This window comes from Sciurus vulgaris (genome assembly GCF_902686455.1).
Source record: "Sciurus vulgaris genome assembly, chromosome: 1".
In the NCBI taxonomy this organism is placed as follows: domain Eukaryota; kingdom Metazoa; phylum Chordata; class Mammalia; order Rodentia; family Sciuridae; genus Sciurus; species Sciurus vulgaris.
The window spans coordinates 58,118,238-58,140,899 of record NC_136461.1 but is presented as its reverse complement, the minus strand read 5'-3'; the positions used below and the strand labels follow the sequence as shown (position 1 = coordinate 58,140,899).

Genomic DNA, 22,662 nt, shown 5'->3' with positions numbered 1-22,662 from the left:
CAAGGTTATTTGTCTATGAAACTTGATCTAATGTCAAGGCTATTAATGATCCAAATCCCTTCACACCTGAAATCCCAAACTGAAGAAGGAACTTTTGCTGTTGTGCATAGGTTCTTAGATTTTCTGATTCCTCGTTGAGCAGTCTCTGTGGCCAAACTCTATGAAAGAATGACTTTATAAAATACCCATTTGAAGTTCTGAGTTTTTATTGCTTTCATCCAAAACTATATAGCCAAGAAAGAACAGGCTCAGCATGTTTTTTTTTTTTTGGTTGTGAAAAATCCTTTGTGTCTGGAGTACCCCCAGAGCCCATTAATTTACCAAACATGGAGAGTCGTTCACAGGGGTGACTTGGCTATCACATATACCGGGAGGCATGGTATGGAAATCAGGTAACTTCCCTCAGCCTCAGTGTCTATATCTGTTGATATCATATTGTGCTAATGGGGGCCTTGAATTAAATGTAAATCACAAAACATGGCATCCGGAGCTCTGCGAGCACAAAATGTTGTTCATTATTATTCTTATTTGACATTTAATTCTTAGTGCTGTTGAAACTCCTAGGCATATATTAAGGTTCAACAACAAAAATAACTGGTTTTTATAAATCATTTGGCACAAACATCATGGGATTAATTTCACCTGTGAAAAAGGTTGAAAAATGAAATCTTCTAGCAGCTTATAGTCGTACTACTAAAAATGATCAAATGTAAGTTTAAAATATTGAAATAGTCCACGCACAGAAGAAGAAAATTTTTGGTCACTGCAGTTGGTCATACTAGGGTTTCAGTGCCCAGAGTTGTAGGTGTAATGTTTCATAATAAAATAAAGATAATTTGACCATTTACAAAACATTTCTGTAAATGGTCAAATTTCATCTCTAACCTTTGAATTAAACTTCGGATCTAGCCATTCTGAATTTCCTAAGGTAAACAAAGTCACTGTATTACCACTTTTAAAGAAAGTACAGATTGTTTATTAAGTACAGATTGTTTATGATTGTTTATCATAAAACTTTAGAAACTTAATGTATTTTTTCCATACATGCAAATCCAAGACATTTGTTGGCAGAAGACTACTCAAGTGGGAACGTAAGTTAGAAAGTGGCCATTCCAACTTTATTGTCCAAACTGTGTCATGTATAGAACTAAAATGCTCAAACTTTTTGGTTTTATGACCTTTCCACATTCTTAAAAATCAATGATAATGCCAAGAAACATTTTGTTTTTATAGGTTATATCTATTGAGTTTCCTATATTCTAAATTAAAATAAGAATTTAAAAAATAGTTTTATGTATTAATTTCTTCTTAAACAATAATAAATCCATTACATGTTAATGTAAGAACAGTATGCAGATAACTGTATTTTCCCAAACAAAAAACTTTAGTGAGAAGAAGGACATTGTTTTATTTCCCATATGCCCACCACTGCTTTGATTTAAAACTGTTTTTTTTAACGACTCCATTCTTCTGCAAATCCCTCCATATTTTTTCTGAAACAATAAACAAAGGAAAATAATGGCACTAAATATCTCTTTAAAAATGAGCTTTTATGATGGGATTCTTTATTTCTCTAAACTAGTATTCAATGTTTGAATTAAATAGTCCTATTTATCTTTGATAAATCTTTTCCTAACTTTGTTATTTATTTATTTATTTACTTATTGGTACTAGGGATTGAGCCCAAGGGCAGTTCACCACTGAGCTGCATTCCTGGTCCCTTTTGAGACGGGTCTCACTAAGTGTTCAAGGCTGGCCTTGAACTTGCAATCTTCCTACCTCAGCCTCCCAAGCAGCTGGGATTACAGGCTTGTGCCTTGTAGCTTACTTTCAAAAGAATTATCAAATTTTCTGAAGAATCTCCACACGGCTTTCCAGAGTGGCTGTACCAATTTGCAACTCCACCTGCAATGTAAAAAATGTGCCTTTTCCCCCCACATCCACACCGACATTTATTATTGTTTGTGTTATTGATAATAGCCATTCTAATTGGAGTAAGATAAAATTTTAGAGTTGTTTTAATTTGCATTTCTCCAATTACTAGAGATGTTGAACGCTTTTTCATATATTTATTAATCGCCTGTATATCTTCTTCTGTAAAATGTCCAGTTCCTTGACCTATTTATTGATTGGGTTCTTGCCACTCTGGAAAGCAGTATGGAGATTCCTCAGAAAACTTGGAATGGACCCACCTTTTGACCCAGTTATCCCACTCCTTGGTTTATACCCAAAGAACTTAAAGTTAGCATACTACAGTAATGCAGACACATCAATGTTTGTAGCAGCTTAATTCACAATAGCTAGATTATGGAACCAACCTAGATGCCCTTCGACAGATGAATGGATAAAGAAACTGTGGTATATATACACAATGGAATATTTTTCAGCCATAAAGAATAATAATATTATGGTATTTATAGATAAATGGATGGAATTGGAGAATATCATGCTAAGTGAAATAAGCCAATCCTAAAAAAACAAAGGCTGAATGTGTTCCTTGGGAAGTAGATGATGATACATAATGGAGGTGTGGGGGTGAGGAGGTGAGAGAAGAATGGAGGAACTTTAGATTATGTAGAGGGAAATGAGAGGGAGGAGGGGGCGGGGATATGAAAGATGGTGGAATGAGACAGACATCATTACCCTATGTACCTGTATGATTACATGAATGGTGTGAATCTACATCATGCACAACCATAGAAACAAAAATTTATACCCTATTTATGTATAATGAATCAAAATGTAGTCTATAAAAATAAAAAAAAAATACCAACACAGGAAAAAAAAAGAATTATCAATCTTAATGAAAAGAAAACTAAATGTGTGACTAATAGCATCCATATCTACTTGCCTAATTTCTCCATTTTTCATTTTTATTCTGAACAAGGCATTTAGTGAAAGGTAAAATCCTAAGAGTTCTAAATAGAAAGACATGTTCATTAAAAACATCCTCACTACTTGATACTTTCATAGTGTTACCAAACAACAGTAATTAACAATATAGAAATTGAAACCAAAAGTGAACTGGGATCTAGTGTTTGTAGAAACCTTCCACAATTTTGGAGCTGGGATACATAACCTATCTTAATTGCATTTATAAGGCAGAATAATATGATCTTTAGAAAAATAAGCAATTATAAATTGTGAAAAGTGCCAGGAAGTAAACAAAACAGGCCCAGGGACAGAAAAATGTGGTAGTAGACTTAGACTAGAGCCTTGTTAGTCACAGTGTTATTCCTGAACCTGAAGCATCAACATCACTGGGGCATCTGTGACATATGCAGAACCTCAAGTCCTCTGGTCTTAGACCTACTGGACCAGAATCTGCCTTTCAAACAAGGCACCCAGGTAATTTGAATGTATACTACCACTTCCTTCAAAAAAAAAAAAAAACAAAAACAAAAACCCCAAATAACATTTCTTTGTCTATTTTTAGGTTATAAACCTCTTCATTTTGTCTTCAAAGAGTTGTGGTTATTAGTTTATGTAAGAAATGTGAACACAAGTGGCAAAATACCCATCATGACCTTAGCAGGGATAGATGAGGTTGAATTCAGTTTCCACTGAGTATTGATTCAATGATAAAAGATTAGTATCTAAGAGTATAATTAGGAAGAACTTTTGAAAAAACATCAGTCTTATAAGGAAAATTACTTTTGTGTATCCCCCCTCCCAAATAATGTTCTCTTTGCACTGGAAAAATTGAAAGAAACTGTAGACAGAATCATAAAGTATGATGTGTTATTACAATATCAGGAATGATTGAGACTTTTTCTACTTTCCAAAGTCTGAACATTTGAATTTCAATTTTGCTAAACAATTCTACTTTTTAAAAGTAAAGTTCTCCAGATCCATGGTTACCAGTGGACTTGCCAGGGATAGGGGAGGGGAGAGGTGAGGGACACTCTTGCCATCTTGATTGTGGTAGGGATGGTTCTAATCTTTTATAACCATGTCAAAACTTGTTAAATTGAAGACTTGAGTATGTACAGTTGAATGTCTATCAATCATACTCAATAAAGCTGTTTTTAAAAAGTGAGGCTTTCTCTTGCCTGGTATACTCAAATTTGTTAAATTAAGAATTTATATAATTCTTCACAATGAGATGTGGGACAAGATCCTGATAACATTGCCTTATGTAATCTCAGGATAAAAAGCACCTTGTATTGATTCCTGATTTCACAGAGATTTTAAACAAAAGCATTTCAGTGAAGCATTGAGAGGATAAATATTTCCTAAAGAATTTTGAACCAAATATTAACAGCAAAAGGAAGTTATAAATGAATTTCTATAAAATGAATGGAATGCATTTTATCCTTAAAAGACAATATTAGATTTTTATCCTGAAGTTCTAAAAATTGCTAGCTAAGCAGATGCTTTTCTCTTTGCTTCTAAAAACACTATAAGCTTCTATACATATCAAATATTATTAATAGTATAATGGCAACATATACATACTGAAGAGTCTTAGAAAAATTGATCTAAATTTGTAAGAAATATTCAATTTTATAACTGCTAATCATTTGAAAATATTAAATCAATACTATCTGGAAAATACCATAAAGAGTATAATTGAAAGTCTAGGTAATTGTTTTGCTGTGAAAGATATATAGTTGAACATTTCTCATGATATTACATAGATGAATGCCAATGCAATGTTCAAATATAAAATTAAATGAAGATATATTATATAAAAATATGAATAAATAAATAAAATTTAGTCCAGAAGAAACTGACATAGGAACAAGATTATTGGTATCTATAGTAGAAAATGTTTTGTAGCAGAAAAGTCAATATATCCTTTCATTTCTGGCTTTAGACAGGTCGACTGATATGAAACATTGGCACTTACTTTCCGATTGTATTGGGCAGTATTGTAAGTTGATTGTCATCTACTTTTAGAGTAGTTAGTTTTTTCAACAGTCCTAAAACAGAGGATAAAGTTTATTAATACATCAGCATATTTATGACAGAAAATGTCACATAAAAGAAATCAAAGGAATCACTTGTGATGAATGATTGGCATGTTAACTGGCTGCATTCTGTTTCTATAAAACCATAAATTGATACAGTATTTGTGTGTTGTCTAGTTTTGACTTTCTTGTGAAAAATTCACTCATATCAACAGGAATTCAAGAATTCAAGAACATTAATGTAGTAAACAAAACCAAACATTGTATTGATACAGATACTACTACTACATTTTCCCATCCTATTCTTCAGCAAATGGATCAGTTGAAATTTTTCATATCTATTATTATTTAGTATTTAATTTACTCATAAGCACTAATGACTAACATTCCTGTCATGATGCAGATTGAAAACACATCTGAATAAAGCCTAACAACCATGAATGCATACTAAGGCACTGCAATGCAGTGCTCCTAATGAAGGACTGGAAAATGACACCATATGACCTCATACTCTGTTTGATATCATAAATCCTTGACTCAGATCAGCATTGAGCTCAAATTTCACCATTTTGATATACCAGGAGAACCAGCCAGGAATTGAAGTTACAACTATTTATCTTTCACTATTTGATTTAAACCCTCCAGACCTTTATGGCTTGCTCCCCTCCCAGGGTCTTAATGAGCAATAGCCGCACAAGAAATTGGAGAACAGCTGCATTTGCCATAATCAACTTTCTTACCCAGCCATAACATAGACTAAAAGATCAATATGGTTTAAATAGCCAAACATCTAAGAGCAAAACATTAACATTCGGTTGGTTTTGTTTTAAATTGGAAATACACCTATATGTAATAGATTGCTGTGTCCTAAAGAAAATTTGTTTTGAAAATACACTAAGTTCCATGGTCAAATATATTTTGAGAAATGTTAAATTAAACAAAAATTGCCTGGCTTTGTTTAATAAGGAAAGGAGCTCTTGATATACTCATTCAACAACATGACTTTCCAAAGTTATGTGAAATGTGTGTGTGTGTGTGTGTGTGTGTGTGTGTGTGTGTGTTGTGTACAGAATATCTTGAAGAGGTATACTTTGTGAACATGCTTTCAGGTCCTATCTATGTCCTCAGTTTTTTGAGGATTCTTTAGAGGCAAGAGTAAGCCACATAACTGAAATAAAGTTGTTGCTGCACTTTAAATTTCAGTGTACTCAGTTACATTTTTTTCAGAAGCAGAGACTTTACTCCAGGGAGAGAAACATTATCAATATCGGTCTGCTGTGAAAAAATATCTACAACATTAGGAGCTTAATACGTCAACTCAAAAGCAACTGCACCTGGGAAAGAGGACAATTCATATGGTGGTAATTTATCTCTGAAGTTTAACACCCACTGCTGTATTCATCTATGTTCAAAGGGTGATTGAACCATTTAGCTTCTCTAGTGCATATGATAAAATACCAACTTTGTGAATATAAAAGAACACCTGAGCTTGTCTATCAGTTGTAAGCAAGGGACTATAAATCACAGTTAGATTTTTTTATGAGTTGGTAGCCCTGATCAGACAGACTATTGCTCCTGCCTGTGAGTGGTGCTAGAGGAGGGGCAACATCACTTGATTGGGTCAGAGGCTACGGGGTGAATTATATAAGGCCAAACAAATGCCGCACAGCCAGGTCACTAAGCTCTTCAGGAAGATCCTGTAGTCTAGAGTCACAGTGAGAAACCTTAAGGCAGGTCAGGCACTAAGGTCGAATGTTGATGCAACAGATTTTTCTGAAGATTGGAATAGGGCTCCGACTATAAGCTTCCACCCAGCGGCTCTTGACAGAAGCTTCTGCAGATTTACAATTTGAAGCAAGTTGGGCCTCCCTGCTTAGCTCCACCACTCTGGATTTATAGGAACCTCTGTCCTTTGTGATGTGACTTTCCCACTCCTAAGCCATCCACCGGGATAGGCTGTGGACTGATTCTGGAACTTCCCTGGAAATCTGATTGTGGGCTTAGGCACCAGTCTCACTCATTGCTTATGTTTTGCTCTGCCAGATTATTCTTGTATTTCATTTTCATATTTTATCTTCTTGTACTTTCTTCTACTCCATGTGAATTAATGTTATTTTATCCTATTCCTTCTCTCTACCCTCCCTCAACTATCTTTTTTTTTTTTTTTTTTTTTTTTTTTTTTGGAGTAGAAAGTAAGCTTTATTAAAGAAAAGTAAAAGCAGACTTCTCCCAGGTGGAAGAAGGGGACCCAAAGGGGGAATCCATCGGATTGAGCAAATCTTGTCCTTTTTATAGGTTTTATTCTCCCGTTGTTCCCCCTTATCTCTTTTCTTCCTGCCTACATGATTAAGCCTGGTTTTGCATAAAGTGAGAAGGGATGGGCAGGGGGAGGGCCAAGGTAATTCAGGCAGGTAAGGGCCCAGGGGGCATTAATTAGCATCTCCTTGTCTGTAGTCCCTGACAAGGGCAGGTAAATTTGGTTATCAATGGGCTCTGCAGGTCCTTCACATTCCATTCTTCCAGGGCAGTCTCCAACTTCCAGAGGCAGATGGCTTTCACGGCCCCCATTTCCTCCATCTGATTCGATCCCCTATTTCTACACTAACTGCCTGTCCCCAATTGTGGCTTCAAAAGCAGAGACAAAGGGGGCTTTTTGGTGAAATGCTGTGTGTCTTGATCCCTCTCTCCGATTCCCTAAATCATCAGGGAAACTACCCAAGTGACAATATGCTTGGTCCATTGACTTCTTTTGGAAGTTTCTAAAGGGACCAAGTCCTTGATCAAGACTGGCAAGGATCCAGAACAGTGTCTTCTCTTGTAGGTGATAAGGGCTCATAAGTGGTAGATTACCACCCACATTACTATTGCGAGGGCATCAGTAGACCTGTGGAGAAGCTGTGAAGAGGGCTGAGAGACAGAAGAGCTGCGTTGGCTTGGGTGGATCTATCCTTAATTATATTGTTCTCAAATGTACATTCCAGCCAAAGACTTGTTAAGAAGAAGCCTTTGTTTAAGTCTTAGGGCCTAGAAAGGATTTTATAGTCTAGATTCTAGAAAGTTCTATAGGCTGCAAGTCTGTATGAATCTGAGCTGTATTAGCTTTTGTGTTTTATTAAAGGACGCCCTGGGAACATAAACCTGTTTGTTTTCATGACAAGTCATTCAGCTCTTGGTCAGGATCAAATTCTCTGTGAGAAGTGAACATGCCACGGGCACACGCCCGTTTTGAACTTCCTCATGCAAATCCAAAACTGACTTTACAGGATCCTTGACATTTGCATTTAACCCTCAAATGTTGTTTGCTGAATTTCTCTTTTGCTTTTCTCCACTCTCTGCTCTCAATATTTGTCACAGTTTTTTCTTTTTGCTTTTCCAATTTCATACTTGTGGCTGCTTCTTGGTTGTGCTCTGAGCTGGAGATGGGTCCATCATTGAGTTTAGACATATCCAGGCTCTGCTCATATATGTACACATGGTCTCCAGAAATCTACTTATAGAGGAAGCCAGTTGCCTGCTGAGAGAGCTTTATCTTAAAACACAATGGCAAATCCCTAAGTCAGAACAAGCTCTGCTCAGGAACAAAGCTTTAGGGTTGGTAATTTTCTAATAAACTGTAACAGAAAGAAGAGAGGCAGTCTTCCTTAGTTTGCCTTGCACTGCACACAGTTCTGATATTTTAACAGCACCAAACCATGACTTGGCATCGACTGGTGTGAGTTACAGTAAGAAGCTTTTTGAGAGTAGACAGAGATGGCCATGGGCCTGGCAGTCCCATGGGGACAAGGACCGAGCTTTGGACAACACCAAGATGGAGCAGTAGCAGCTGCTGGTGGATACCTGGCTCCAAGAAGAAGTCAATAAACCTAGCAGGAGGGTCAGGATCAGAAGAAACGGCCATGGTGTTCAGGGAATGATAAATATTAGACGACCAGATCTGGTCATCCTTTGATTAAGTGGAGGATACTTAGAGATTTTGAGCGATACTTGGAGTAAGTTCAGGGAAACTGAAAAAATGGAGGAACATCTGTAAGGGATCCCATGGAAACCATGCCGGACACGGGAAATCACATAAGGGAGTTTATTAAGCAAACAGAGTGTCTCCCTGCAGGGTAAGAGAGAAAATGAGAGGAAAAGAAAGGGAATGAGAAAGGGTGCGCACAAGAAAGTGTGAAAGTGAGGAGGATAGAGAAAGTGAGTAGGAGAGAAAGATGAGGAAAGATGGCCGGGTAGCTACAGTAAAGCAATTGAATTCCGCCGGGCTAACAGGGGACCAATATCAGAGAAGGATACTTACAAGCTGACTGATGAACCAATAGCTAGCCAGCGAGGATGTTCACAAATTGACAAGTAGTTGGGAGGTGGGGAAAATGGCTGCACCGGAAAGGTCAGGAGGAGCAGCTTTGCATTACATCCCCCCGTTTCTGTTTTTATAAGAAAATCTTTTGTTCTCCAGTTCTTTCTGAAGCCTTCTCTCTCCTTCCTGCCTAAGTGACTGGGGCTGGTTGTGCAGGTGAGATGTAAAAAGTCCATTCTCCCAGGGGCAGTCTTCAACTTCCAAACTTCCAGAGGCAGATGGTTTTTATGGACTTCATTTCCTCGATTTGACTGATCCCCCATCTCTACACTAACTGCCTATCCCCAATTCTGGCTTCATTCACTCCTCTAATTTTAGGAACTCCTTTGCTGTAGGGAAAGGGGGCGATGACTGCTCTGGCTTCTTCAAGCTGGAAGGGGGCAATGTGGGGCAAGCAGTTTGGAGTTCCCTTTTAGAAATCGGGTCAATTGAGGGGTCCAAGGTAGAAGTCCAGTTGGGGCAGAGCAGGTTGTAAAGGCATCTGGGGATGGGTGCTTCTGAAGTCCGATGATGAATGCAGAGCAGAGCGTCCGGGCAGAATGGAAAGTGGGGCTGTGTCCGGGGGGTACTGGGGCTCAGATGGGGTTCCACTAGCTTAAGAGACAGTGGAAGATCCCATCCTGAGTCATGGCACCAATGTAAGGGATCCCACGGAAACCATGCCGGACACGGGAAATCACATAAGGGAGTTTATTAAGCAAACAGAGTGTCTCCCTGCAGGGTAAGAGAGAAAATGAGAGGAAAAGAAAGGGAACGAGAAAGGTCATGTGCAAGAAAGTGTGAAAGCGAGGAGGATAGAGAAGTGAGTAGGAGAGAAAGATGAGGAAAGATCCCTCAACTATCTTTTTATCCTACACTCCCATTTAAGAATTTCTGGATGAAAAGGAAAAGGTGGACTATCACTGCAATTTTAGCTACTTTTATCTATAAGTATGTAATTAGTATTGATGTATTCAACCTTTATATGATTTGTTATTAAAATAATTAAAATTTACATGGCATTTACATACATTATAAAACTTAGAAAGCAAATATCTGTGCACTCTTCAAATCTATGATAATAATAATTATTATGTTATAATAGCTGAAACTGATAGAGCACTTACTATGACAAGAACTGTTTCAAGCAAACTTACATATATTAATTAATTTATTCCTCAAAGTAATACCATTATTCGGTACTACCACTACTCTCACTTAATAGATGATGAAACCAAGACACAGAGAAATTACATAACTTGTCTAAGGTCACACTGCTAGTAAAGAAGAAACCCTAGAATTTGAACTCAGGTAAACTGATTACAAAGCTTAATTATTAGCTGGTTAAGACAAATTATTTTGAAAAGTGAAAAATTATGTTTTCCTTTATTCAGTTTCTCTGTTTTCCAAAGAAGCTGATTAATGAAACTCTCCACCTAGAAAAGGAAAAAAGTACCCTTCATTTTCCCTGGAACCAGCACAAGAAAAAGGGATTAAGCATGCAGGGTTTGTTGTCTGTCACCCCATTCAAACATTACACAGCTTCAGAGGGACACAGGCCTGCTAGAAGTAAAGATTTATTTTATGTGCTATTTCCTTATATTATGAAAATTCTTATCTTTCATTCTTTTAAATGTTGGTGGTTCAATAGATAATCTCTTCTCAAAGAAGCAAGACAAGATGCAGTTTGCCATCCAATTAGCATCTGTGACTTATTCTAGGGCCACAGAACAGAACACTCAGTATCCCATCCAGATATTTCTCTTGCCTAAGAAGGGAATTCTCTGAGGAAAATCAGCCTTTCTACATCTATAATCAGGTACTGTGGCAATGCTGCAGATGGACCAGTACAACTTCCCCTGCAGTTTCAATAGGGTCCAAAGACAGTTCAAAGGGCAAGTTTCTGTAACAGAATCACAAGACCCATTCAGATATGAAATGAAGGCGTCAACTGTCATACCAAGTGCCTGTCTTTGTCTGTTTTATGCCAGCCAGGTGTCTAGACTGATATTCTCTATTACCCATAGATGCTGCCTTTCTCAGCTCAGAAAATTGGATTTCTAGTCTGCTTCCTAAAAGGAAGATATTTTAAGCAAACAATGATATCATGTTATTAATTGTTCATTTTCTTAATGAACTGTCTTAAAATCAAACTTCCTGTGTTTTGCTTTAGATGGTTCTCAAAACCAGAATATAGTTGAACTTAAATACATATAATATGAAATGTTGATTTTTAAAACAAGCTTAATTCATTGCATTTATTGAATTTGTTGGGATTTAAGATGAAATATCTGGTTTCAATTTTATGTTTTTCATTTCCATGATTTTTAAAAAAGTTATTCTTCTTTCTTTTTCTGTATGAATGTTTCTTTCCTTGCTTCTGCTGGTTGAGAATTATGAGTTCTATTTCTATTTAAGTAGATACATTGAGATTAACACATCTATTTTCTTGGGTCATCAATGAATTTTCTTTTTATCTCAGGTCCAGGCAGGCATTTATTCTTCTTCAGCATAGATCTGTTCTATTATTTACTAATTATTTAAGAAGGACATACCATATGCCAGCACAGTTATCAGCACTGAAGAGGCAGTAATGAGCAAAATTAAGTTCCTTAAACACATGTCATTTTCCTATGCATTTGAAGTGGGACAGAGTGGTGGTCTAGTGGGGTCTAAAGTGATATATCATGTCGCACCGTCATATTGACCAAAGGTTGATCTTCTCAACCATTATACCTCCTATCTGTTACAACGAAAACCAGTATTTTCTAGACATATTCGATCACAAGTTTCATCTAGGATCTTTAATAAAAATACAGATCAGAGGGCCCATGAAAGACTTTCTGAACCAGAATTTCAGAGGTAGAGACTGGAAATGGGAAAGGGTTTAATGAACCCCTCAGTTAATTTTTAATGATCAAACACTTTGGAGAAATATTGTTTTAAAATATGTGATATATAAATTAAAAAGTCAACAAATATAGAAACAAAAAAGGAAAAGGTAGACTGTGATTTTGCTCTTAACAAATGTTTCCGTCAGATTGAAATAAAGGTGAAAATGAAACTAGTAATAAGATACTGAAGAAAAATGTGAGTAAATGTCTTCAAGTTTCCCGTCAACCTGGCTACTTAGGCTGAGACTTTTAGAAGCATTATTAAGTTCCAACACATACTATGCATCTATTTCAAAGATGTTAAATCCAGGGTTAAGACATTTGATGGTTACCTCTCTCACTGAGTTCTCCCACGAATAACAATAGCGAGATATCTATACAAAAGTTTTACTCATTATTTAAATTAGTCTTTCATAGCTCTACCCCTATAAAAATTTATGAACAAAAAAGGATTGAGTGCTTTCGATGTCCTTACAAACAAATCACCTGCCCTCAAGAACCCTGACAACATGTTAAAGACACTGTACCTTCTTTAGAATAATAGAACCAAGAAGACATTTCATATCTATACATTTTTGTTATTCTTATATTACAACAACATTCCAAAGGCATTAAAATAGAATGTAGCTACATCCTGTGTGTAGAAGCTACTGTAATATTATGGTGATATAAGGAAATACCCATCATTATCAAATTACTCTAAATTAAAGATATTTGTTCCTTACAATAACATTTTACAGCTTAGGAGATTTTCCAAGTCTTAAAGTATACCAATTCTGTAGGTTCATTTTAAATAGGAAAGCCTCCTTGAATTGGACAACTAGAGTTAACATATTTGTAAAATGCTATTTTATGCTCCTGCATAGTGAATTTACTAATTTGCTAATTTGTTAATATCAGGCTAACAGCATATTGCCTACATTAATAAACAAACTATACTGCCAAAAAGAAAAGTGTACATTTGACATAAATATTTGTAAGAAAATATTATATTCTCACCTATTGAGTCAGGTAGCTGTTGCAACATATTTGATGATAATAAGAGGTCCTCAAGGGCTTCACATCCAGAAATATCCATGTCAACGGTTTCTATTCTGTTTTTTGACATATCCAGGTATACCAACATCTTTAACTTCCCTATAGACTTGATGACATTGCATAAACTCAGGGTTAGTTGAGAAACTTTCACAAAACATTTTAAAGTTGTCAGAACCATACTCTGGAAATATTAATTTTAAAATCAACCACAACAATAACAGGTGTTGGCAAAGATACAGAAATATTGTAACCAATCCCCATATATTTCTAGTAGGAGTGGAATATGTTGTAGTCACTTTGGAAAATGGTTTGACAGTTTCTCAAAATGTTAAACATTGAATTTCCAAACGACCCCATAATCTCTACATATATACCTGAGAATAAAAGCATATGTACATACAAAACCTTACACAAATGCTCATAGATGCGTTATGCACAATAGCCTAAAAGGAATAACAATGAAAACATCAACTGATGAATGGGTAAACAAATGAAACAGTTTTTGGCAATAAAAATACATGAAGTATTGATATATGCTGCAGAGTGAATGAACCTCAAAAGACGCTTGTTTCAGAAAGCACATATTGTAATGATTCCATTTATATTAAATAACCACAACAAAAAAGAGACCAAGTAGAGTAGGGTTGCTAGGATCTGGGTGGAGGTGGTATGGGAGTGACTGCTGATGGAATCAGAGTTTCTTTCAGGAGTGATAAAAGGACTTCTAAAATTTAATGTGTTAATGTTTACATATCTATATGAGCATGCTAAAAACAACTAAAGCATATATGGTGTGTGAATTATATCTCAATGAAACAGTTAAAAGACATATTTTGCATCAATGCAACTGCTAAAACACAGCAATAATCTCAAACTTACTTCTGAAACAAAATGACTAATGTTGCCACTGAAATGCTGTTAATATGATGATCCTTAAAATTTAAAATGCATGAGGAAGGTTTAAAATTGGGATTTGGACTTTATTCTACTAATCAGATTCAACATTTGGTTGATTCAGCAGTCCCTTTTCAGGATCTACTATGTACCAGTACCTATGCTATACACTGGAGAATATTATGGGTCAGACAGTTAGGTATGGGTAAAAATTTGTCATGATGAAGACAAAATCTCCATTCTTAAGGAGTTCACAGTAGTGAAGGAAACATTTGAGAAATGAATAGCTCTAATACCCTGTGATAGGTACAATATAAAAAGCATGTAAAGAATACCACAAAATAACAGGGGAAGGGTTGCAAATTGCCTAGCAGATACTGCTTGTCAAGAAAGAAGAATCTCAGGAGAGAGAACAACATGCACATGCACAAAGAAAGGTGAGAAAGCATTTCCTGCTTGAGAAAGAAAGAGAAATTTAAAGAGACTGGAATTTGTGATGCAGTTGGGCTTACAGAAAGAAGCCAGCTGGTAAAAGGTGTTGCATGTCACATGAGGGGATGAGAACTGTCTTACAGGTAAGAAAGCTATTTAAAAGCTTGTAAGATGGGAAACCACATCATTGGATTCATGCTTGGAAAAAATAACTTCAGGAAACCTTCACAGAGGCAGGTATGCGACTGTAGTCAGGGGCCATAAGAAGTATTATGCAGCTTCCACAAGCAACTGTGAGTCAAAATATTCGAAAAAACTGCATCGGTGCTGCAGACCTACTGGGTTTTTCCTTGTCCTTATTCTTTACACAATGCAGTATAACAACTATTTACCTAGCTAGCATTTGCATTGCATCAGACATTAAAAATAATTTAGATGGTTTAACCTATATGAAAGGATGCACATAAGTCATATGAAAATATCATACCATTTTATATAAGGGATTTGAACATTTGTGGATTTAGGTCTCCCAGGGTAAGGTGTATCCTGGAACCAGTCTCCAGATAATATGAAAAGACTACTGTATAGAAGCAGCGTAGTTGTTTAGTAGTTTAGGACTTAAGGCAGCAGAAGTGAGGAAGAAGAGGGATGGGTTCAAGTAAAGTTTAGAAGTGGAATGACTGGTTACTAACTGATTGCTGGGGAGGGCAGAAATCACTGGAAGTGTGGACAATGAATGAAGGGTGATCACTGAGCTCACACAAGGAGTTAGAGCAAGATGAAAGGCTTCATTTTTTCTTTACTTTAGTGTATGTTTTGCAAATAAGAAGCACAACGGTTCATCTACGTGATCTACCCATGTATACCATACTATGTCATCTCTACTTATTTGACAGAGCATAGATGAACAAACATTAATATATACACACAAGCATACTTTTGGCACTGTACTAAGTATTTTCTATACATTTTTGTTGTCTTACTACTTCCTATTCTTGTGATTCAAATTGTGCATTACAGACCAGCAGCACTGACCTCACCTGGGAGCTTGTTAGAAAAATAGAATCTTGTGCCCACACCACACCTACTGAATCACAATCAGACTACTTTTGTCACTTTATCAGCCTACAGACTGCAAAGACCATTTGATTATACTGGCAGTTCTTGACCACCATGTCCTAATTAACCCAGTACATATTTCTAGTTCTCTCCCTCATCTCCCCAAGTGGCCACAGAAAGAGAGTACTTGGAGAGTCAGACCACAGGGCTGAGTTCTTTCCCCTACTTAGAAATATGCCACTTGGAAAAAAAAAAACTGTCACAAATAATTTTCCACCTCAAGAAATCATTGTTACCTTAACCCACTATTCCCTTATTAAGCAATAAAAGAATGTTACATGTGTATGTGTGTTTTTCCTTTTATTGCTCCTTTATCAAGAGAACATTTCTTTCAACCTTCAAGTTTCTTTCACTAAACACAAGTCAATATATATATATTTTTTGATGTAGTTTCTGAACATTCTTTTTGGAAGCAAAAGAACTCTTTGGTGTTTACTTCTGAGTCTTTCTCCATCTGTACTTTCAAATACCTTATAAAGGCATTTAAAGTCTGGTGTAAACGGCTTTGAGGAATAATGTCTCAGAGTCCTTGAGGGTGTTGAAGTGTGCCTCTGGGTGTAGAGGGGTTTGTCCATGAGCATTGGACAGCAAAGGAAAAGAGTAGAAACCACAGGTTGAAGAAAATACTGGAGTTTGTTTGAAAATAAATGTGAATTCAGTGCAATGCTTAGTCATATTTTGTTTAATCAATCTTAAAATGATAGTGCCACGTAGAAGAAAAGATATTTGACTGTTATCTATTTGCCTCTCTGATTTATGAAAAATTGAGGAGAAAATCTAACTGTGGATGCCTGAGACCACAGTTATGATTGAAACTTATATATACCGTTTTGTGCATAAATACATAGCGATGGTAAAATTTAGCTTATCAGTTAGGAACAGTAAGAGATAAACAATGAATAAATAAATACTAAATAAGTATATAATACATGAATAAACAGTAAGATAAACAACAATGATGATTAACAAATATTAAATAAATAAGTCCAGACTTCCAAAATGTATTAACTCAAGGTATTATGAACGAAGCAAAAAGTGACTTTTCCTTTTTCCCATCTTAGAATACTAAATATTTAGAATTAATCATTCTCTGATGTAGGCATAAGTGCTGCCAGGTAATTGAAAAACAGCCTTTTTCTGAACCAACATTTGGAAAGCCATGGCTATTTATGGCAGGGAGGTGTGGGGTATTCCCAGAGAGGGTATAGCAAAAGGTCAAATTCAAGTGTAGTAAATAAAGGAATCTACTTAAAGTTAGCGGACTATATGAAAAACGGAGAATAGACAAATTAGGTAGTATTCTACGTTTTATAGATCTCGTCGTGACCTTTCCATTTAAATAATAAATGTATCAGGGAATTTGTGGTGTGAGTTGATTTGCACAGTTGGGTTTTGGAAACATCCACCGTGGATAAGCATGATGAGCCTAATTTTCACTTGTACCTTCTGTGGGCTCCATACAGACAGCTGGGGAAGCACCACCAGAACCTCTCAAGCTGGGTTGAGTCATAGCTCCACCATTTGCTGGCTGCATGACCTTGGGCTAGTGACTCACCCTGTGTTTCAGATTCCTAATTTATAAATATGAAGATGGTAATGACTTATGTTATAGGGTTGTTAGGAGGATTCAAGGAGTCCACATTTGTAAAGTATCTTGAGAGTGCCTAACTCATGGCACTTGCTATGCGTTTTTTAAAAAACATGTTGAAGAAGCAGGTGTGAATTTCCTACTAGACTTGCATTGTTTCCTCAAACCTCTGCACAGGGAGTTCATAGCATCTTACCCATATTTCCCCAGGATTTATACATACATAATAGTCCCCTCTTATTTGTGGGGGATAAATTCCAAGACATTCTGTGGATGTCTGAGACCATAGTTATGATCAAAACCTATGTTTACTGTTTTGTCCAGAAATACAACGCTATGGTAAAATTTAGCTTATCAGTTAGGAACAGTAAGAGATAAACAATGAATTAATAAATAATAAATAAGTATATAATAAATGAATTAATATTAAGATAAACAACAATGATGGTGATGAATAAATAATAAATAAATGAACAGAGAAAACATTCATCCTTTGGTGTTTTTGGGCTTGGCCTATTTCACTTAGCATGATATTTTCCACCTTCATCCATTTACCTGCAAATGCCATAATTTTATTCTTCTTTATGGCTGAGTAATATTCCATTGAGTTTATACCCCACAGTTTCTTTATCCTTTCGTCAATTGAAGGACATCTAGGTTAGTTCCACAATCTAGCTATTGTGAATTGAGCTGCTATGAACATTGATGTGGCTGCATCACTGTATGCTGATTTTAAGTTCTTTGGGTATGGGCCAAGGAGTGGGATAGCTGGGTCAAATGGTGGGTCCATGGACAAATGTTTTCTCTGATAAGTGCATGACAATATATAATGGGGGGGGTGGCAGGGGAAGAGAAGAATGAAGGAACTTTGGATGGTGTAGAGGAAAATGGGGTGAAGGGGGTGGAGGACAGAAAGATAGTGGAATAAAACAAAATTACCCTATGTTTATGTATGATTACATGAATGGTGTGAATCTACATTGTGCACAACCATAGAAATGAAAAGTTGTACCCCATTTGTGTACAATAAATCAAAATGCAGTTTGTAAAAATAAAAGTTTTTAATAAAAAATAATGAGAAAATAAAAATAAATGAACAGTAAGATAAATGATGAATCAAACAATATTGCCTTATGTAAATTTATGATTACACAAATGGTATGCCTCAACTCCATGTACAAATAGAGAAACAACATATATCCCATTTGTTTAAATAATAAAAAAAGATAAATGATGACAACTAATGATAAAAGAGAACAATTATAACAATATACTATAATGAAAGTTAGTTAAAACTTAGGAAGTGCTTATTTCTGGAATTTTATATTTTTGAACTTCAGTTGACTATGGGTAACTTAAACTATGGGAAGAAAACTGTGGATAAAGTGTGACTACTGTATATGAATGTGTACTGAATATGGCATCAATGTGAAATGGAATCCACATCTGTCTTTACTTCAATGTGCAATTTACTCAGACAAATATATTCAAGGTCACTGAAAATATTAACTTTGCAACTCTGACATTGGCTGTTTCTGATTCATAGAGTTGCATTGGTAAATAACTTTTGAATAAATCAACAAATTGAGAATATGCATACTTCTCTGTTTTCTGGCCATGTTGATAGAAGTATATCTTTTTGCTAAAAGAAGAGAACATTTTTCCCTAATTTTTTTCAGATGTTTTTCTTTCTATGGTCTCATGCTCATTTTAAACAGAGAACAAACTTCTTTTTCTTGACGCATGTGAAATCATTTTAACAAAATTTTGTCAATACAAAAAAGGAGTAAAATTGGCTTTTGGAACATACATCTAGATTTCTGTGTTGACTGAAGAATTATTACACACCCAGCTGCCCTAGTTCTCAGTCTAGTGCCAGGAGTTCAGGGTTGGCCAATCCACAGGGGACTGGGGCTTGCTCTGTTTTCATGTGTGCGCACATGCGCGTGTGGTGTGTGTGTATGTGTGTGTGTGTGTGTGTGCATGTTGCTGCACATTGTTCTTCAAGTGCATGTGCTGTGGGTGGTGAGGGCAGTGTTTTTTGGGAAGCCATTCTTTCACTAAGTGGATAAGGCAGGAGAAGTCATACTCCATGAGTTGACAGGTAAGCCAACTACTCAGGAAGTCCCATGCAACTGCCCCTAGTCAAGGAAAAAAAAAAAAAATGACTGTTCAACTTTTGTTTCTAATGCCATAGGATTGCTGCCATTTTCAAAAATTTAAGTGGGTTCTATTGAACATTGCCTGAATCAAGAAAGAGATTTTCATTTTATGAAGAGTTCTAACGATACAAGCAGAAGTCATTTTCTAATTACCTGTGTAAGTACAAGGCTAATTTTATTCAATCCTCAGGACCCACTCCCCCTAAAAAAAGAATAAGGCTAATTTTGTAAAATAGAATGTGGTATTATATATAGTATTTTTCTTTTTAAAAATAACTATGAATGTTCAGCTTTTTAAAAAGCGACTATGAAAAAAAGATGAAAAATATCCTCCTAAGAGAACAAGAAAAAAATTTTCATATATTTTGCATACCTGTAACACTCAAAGACACATTTGAATCACTCAAGGACAAATCAGTGAAAACACTTGGTGACTGAATCCATCTAGCAAGTGGTATTTTATTTTGGAATTCAGGCACTGAGACTTAAGATTTAGGATTGGTAATTATCAAATGCAACTAATGTGTAACATAAATGTTAGACAACATGGCATAATAAAACTTACATACCCCAGGTAGTATTTGTAATGCATTATTATCCATCCACAACTCCCTTAAATTTTGTATTTGATCCAGAACTTCAGGCTAGGAGAGAGACAGAGAGAAAGGAAGAAAACAAAATGAGTTTTTCTTCTCATAAATATTAAATACTGTTCCTTAGATCTTGAGTTTTTATTTGGGAATCTGTGCTAATCCTCTAAGTATCTCTAAGTTTAATAGACCTCTAGAAAAACTGGCAGTACTTGAGGTAGCCAGCCTAGAATTATCTGGAATCAATTAGGATAACAATAATAAAAATTAAGATCTATTATTCAGACACATTGGTCTATTCCCTTAATATCTCCCCATTATTGTTTTATATCATTAATTGTACTCTAATCACTTGATAAATTCCTTGTTATTGAAGCAGAAGGCTGAGGAAATATTGCTTTGAAGTCACTAGCTACACATTCCTGTTTCTTTCCATGGTATCTGGCATATAGTAGGTTCTTTTTGTGTGTATTAACACCTTCCCCACAAACAACTTCCACAGCAGTGCAGTACTATGATGTGATGATAGGCTGAGTGAGAACCTTTGACTTATCACCCTTCATTTAATGAACAAATATTTATTTGCTGACTAGTGGAATGGCTACTATGTGTAATGCACAATGCAGAGCCCACAGTAATATCACATGTAGCTCCTTCCTTGGTAGCTGATGATCTCATCCTTGATCTAGGTCTAGATCTCTTTGTCTAAATAGAGTGTATGTAGACAAATGCTTCTAGATAACTAAAACTCAAGGTAATGTGAGAGGAAAGAACAGCTTAGAGAAATGCAGAGAAGGAATGAGAGAACACAATCAAGCTGTAACATGCAGTGCATAGACACACATTCCCTAATTAGGAGCTCTCTCTAAATTCTGCCTTCTGGGCAGCAGACTATCTAGAAGGATAGAGGCTGCTGTTACTGCCAGCATCGCTTCCCTTCTGGTGGCGGCCTTTACTGAACTTCTTTCCAGAAGTCATCCCCTTCTTCGCTGTTAGGCTACGTGCCTCCTTTGATGCAGATTCCTTTTTACCACTCTGTGGGATGATGAAGGCCTGAACTATTAGTGCACTGTATTTACCTGGCCACAGGGACTGATTCAAAGATGGAATCTGACTCATTCACAACTACAGAAAGTTATGAATCTTTGGGACTTCCTGAGGAACTTTACATATGAGGGAAGAGGAGAACCTATCTAAGGATGGAGTCTTTTCAGAGAAACTAGAGTTAAAAGATGGATCCTTGATAACACCATATTATTTTGGAGTTAAGTCAAATTTAAAACTAGATTTTCTGTTTTTTTTTTTTTTAATCTGAAATAATTATTACTTATTGGAAGAATATAGTACAAATATGGTTCAATATAATTTGGGGCTTAAATAGGAATTCAGTGCATTTTATGGAATATTGATGGAAAAGAATAGAATTTTTATCAAAGTTACCATAAATTGGAAATTGTAGGCCAGTGAAGGTTATATACATATCCTTGAGCACTAGAAGGGTTTCAGAGATCTATTTTGGAGCTAATCTCTGATCCCTTTAGCTTGGAATTGCCATGGAATATGGTAGGATTCCTGGGAAAAGTTTTCTTTATAACAAGGATAAAAGTTTAAGTTAGAGACAAGGTATTCTGCTGTAGAATCAGATTCATGTCAGTAAGTATGAGGAACTTTTTTTAATTTAATTTTTTTTGATTCATTGTACACAAATGGGGTACAACTTTTCATTTCTCTGGTTGTACACGATGTAGAGTCACACCATTCATGTAATCATACATGTACATAGGGTAATGATGTTTGTCTCATTCCATTATCTTTCCTTTCTGCTGCCCCCACCCTACCCCTCATTTCCCTCTACACAATCCAATGTTCCTCCATTCTTCCCTTGCCCCCTGCCTCTGTTGTGTTCAGCAACCACTTATCAGAGAAAACATTCAGACTTTGGTTTTTTTGGGATTGGTTTATTTCACTTAGTATGATATTCTCCAACTCTATCCATTTACCTGCAAATGCCATAATTTTCTTCTTCTTTTTTTATGTAGGAAGATATTCCCACTTTCACTTATAAGGAGCAAGCAATGAACTACCAACCCCACCTACATGTTAGGCTGGTCAAGGATGGAAAATATGTTATATTTAGGAAAATTACTCTTGACATGCAAAGGCTTTGAGGCAGAGGACTGGCAAGCAACAGACTGGCCACTTAGAGAACTTGAGTTATGTGGTGCAGCTTTCCCTTAGCCTAGGCATTATGCAGAAGGAGAAGGAAATGTGTTTATTGGGTAAGGTTCAACAAAATCCTTACATGTACATAATGAATACATTAGGACAGAGGTTAATGCAAAAATTTGTGTTCAGGGTAGACAAGATTATGCTGAATAAATCCTTTAGTAAATACATCCTGAAATCTCAGTGACTTAACACAACAGGCTTACTTTCCACTCCTACTATGTGTTCAGTATGGGTTTACTCCTCACATTCTTGTGATATCAACGACCATTGTCTCAAGACTTCCAAAAGAGTCAAAGCGGGGGAAAAGAGAGTGAGGAAACTCATCACTGCTCTTAAAGATATTGGGCTGGGAGTGAAACAGATCATGTATGTTCACAGCCCATTGTCTAGAAATACTTACATGACTCCAATCTAAGGGCAAGGAAGGTTGAGGAGTGTAGGGAAGTTCATGGAATGTTTGGAGAACACTA

The 22,662-nt window shown here is 36.1% G+C and overlaps 1 protein-coding gene across 1 annotated transcript in view; it reads right to left on the bottom strand.

The window, feature by feature from the left end:
• The window catches only part of LRRC7 (leucine rich repeat containing 7), a 525,614-nt gene that overhangs the window by 117,330 nt on the left and 385,622 nt on the right, over positions 1–22,662 (bottom strand). The window contains exons 9-11 of the mRNA XM_079128752.1: positions 19,943–20,017; positions 13,140–13,284; positions 4,853–4,925 (exon numbers count right to left, since the gene is read on the bottom strand). Coding sequence (XP_078984878.1) covers positions 4,853–4,925; positions 13,140–13,284; positions 19,943–20,017 — 293 coding nt within the window. The remainder of the gene's footprint in view (positions 1–4,852; positions 4,926–13,139; positions 13,285–19,942; positions 20,018–22,662) is intronic.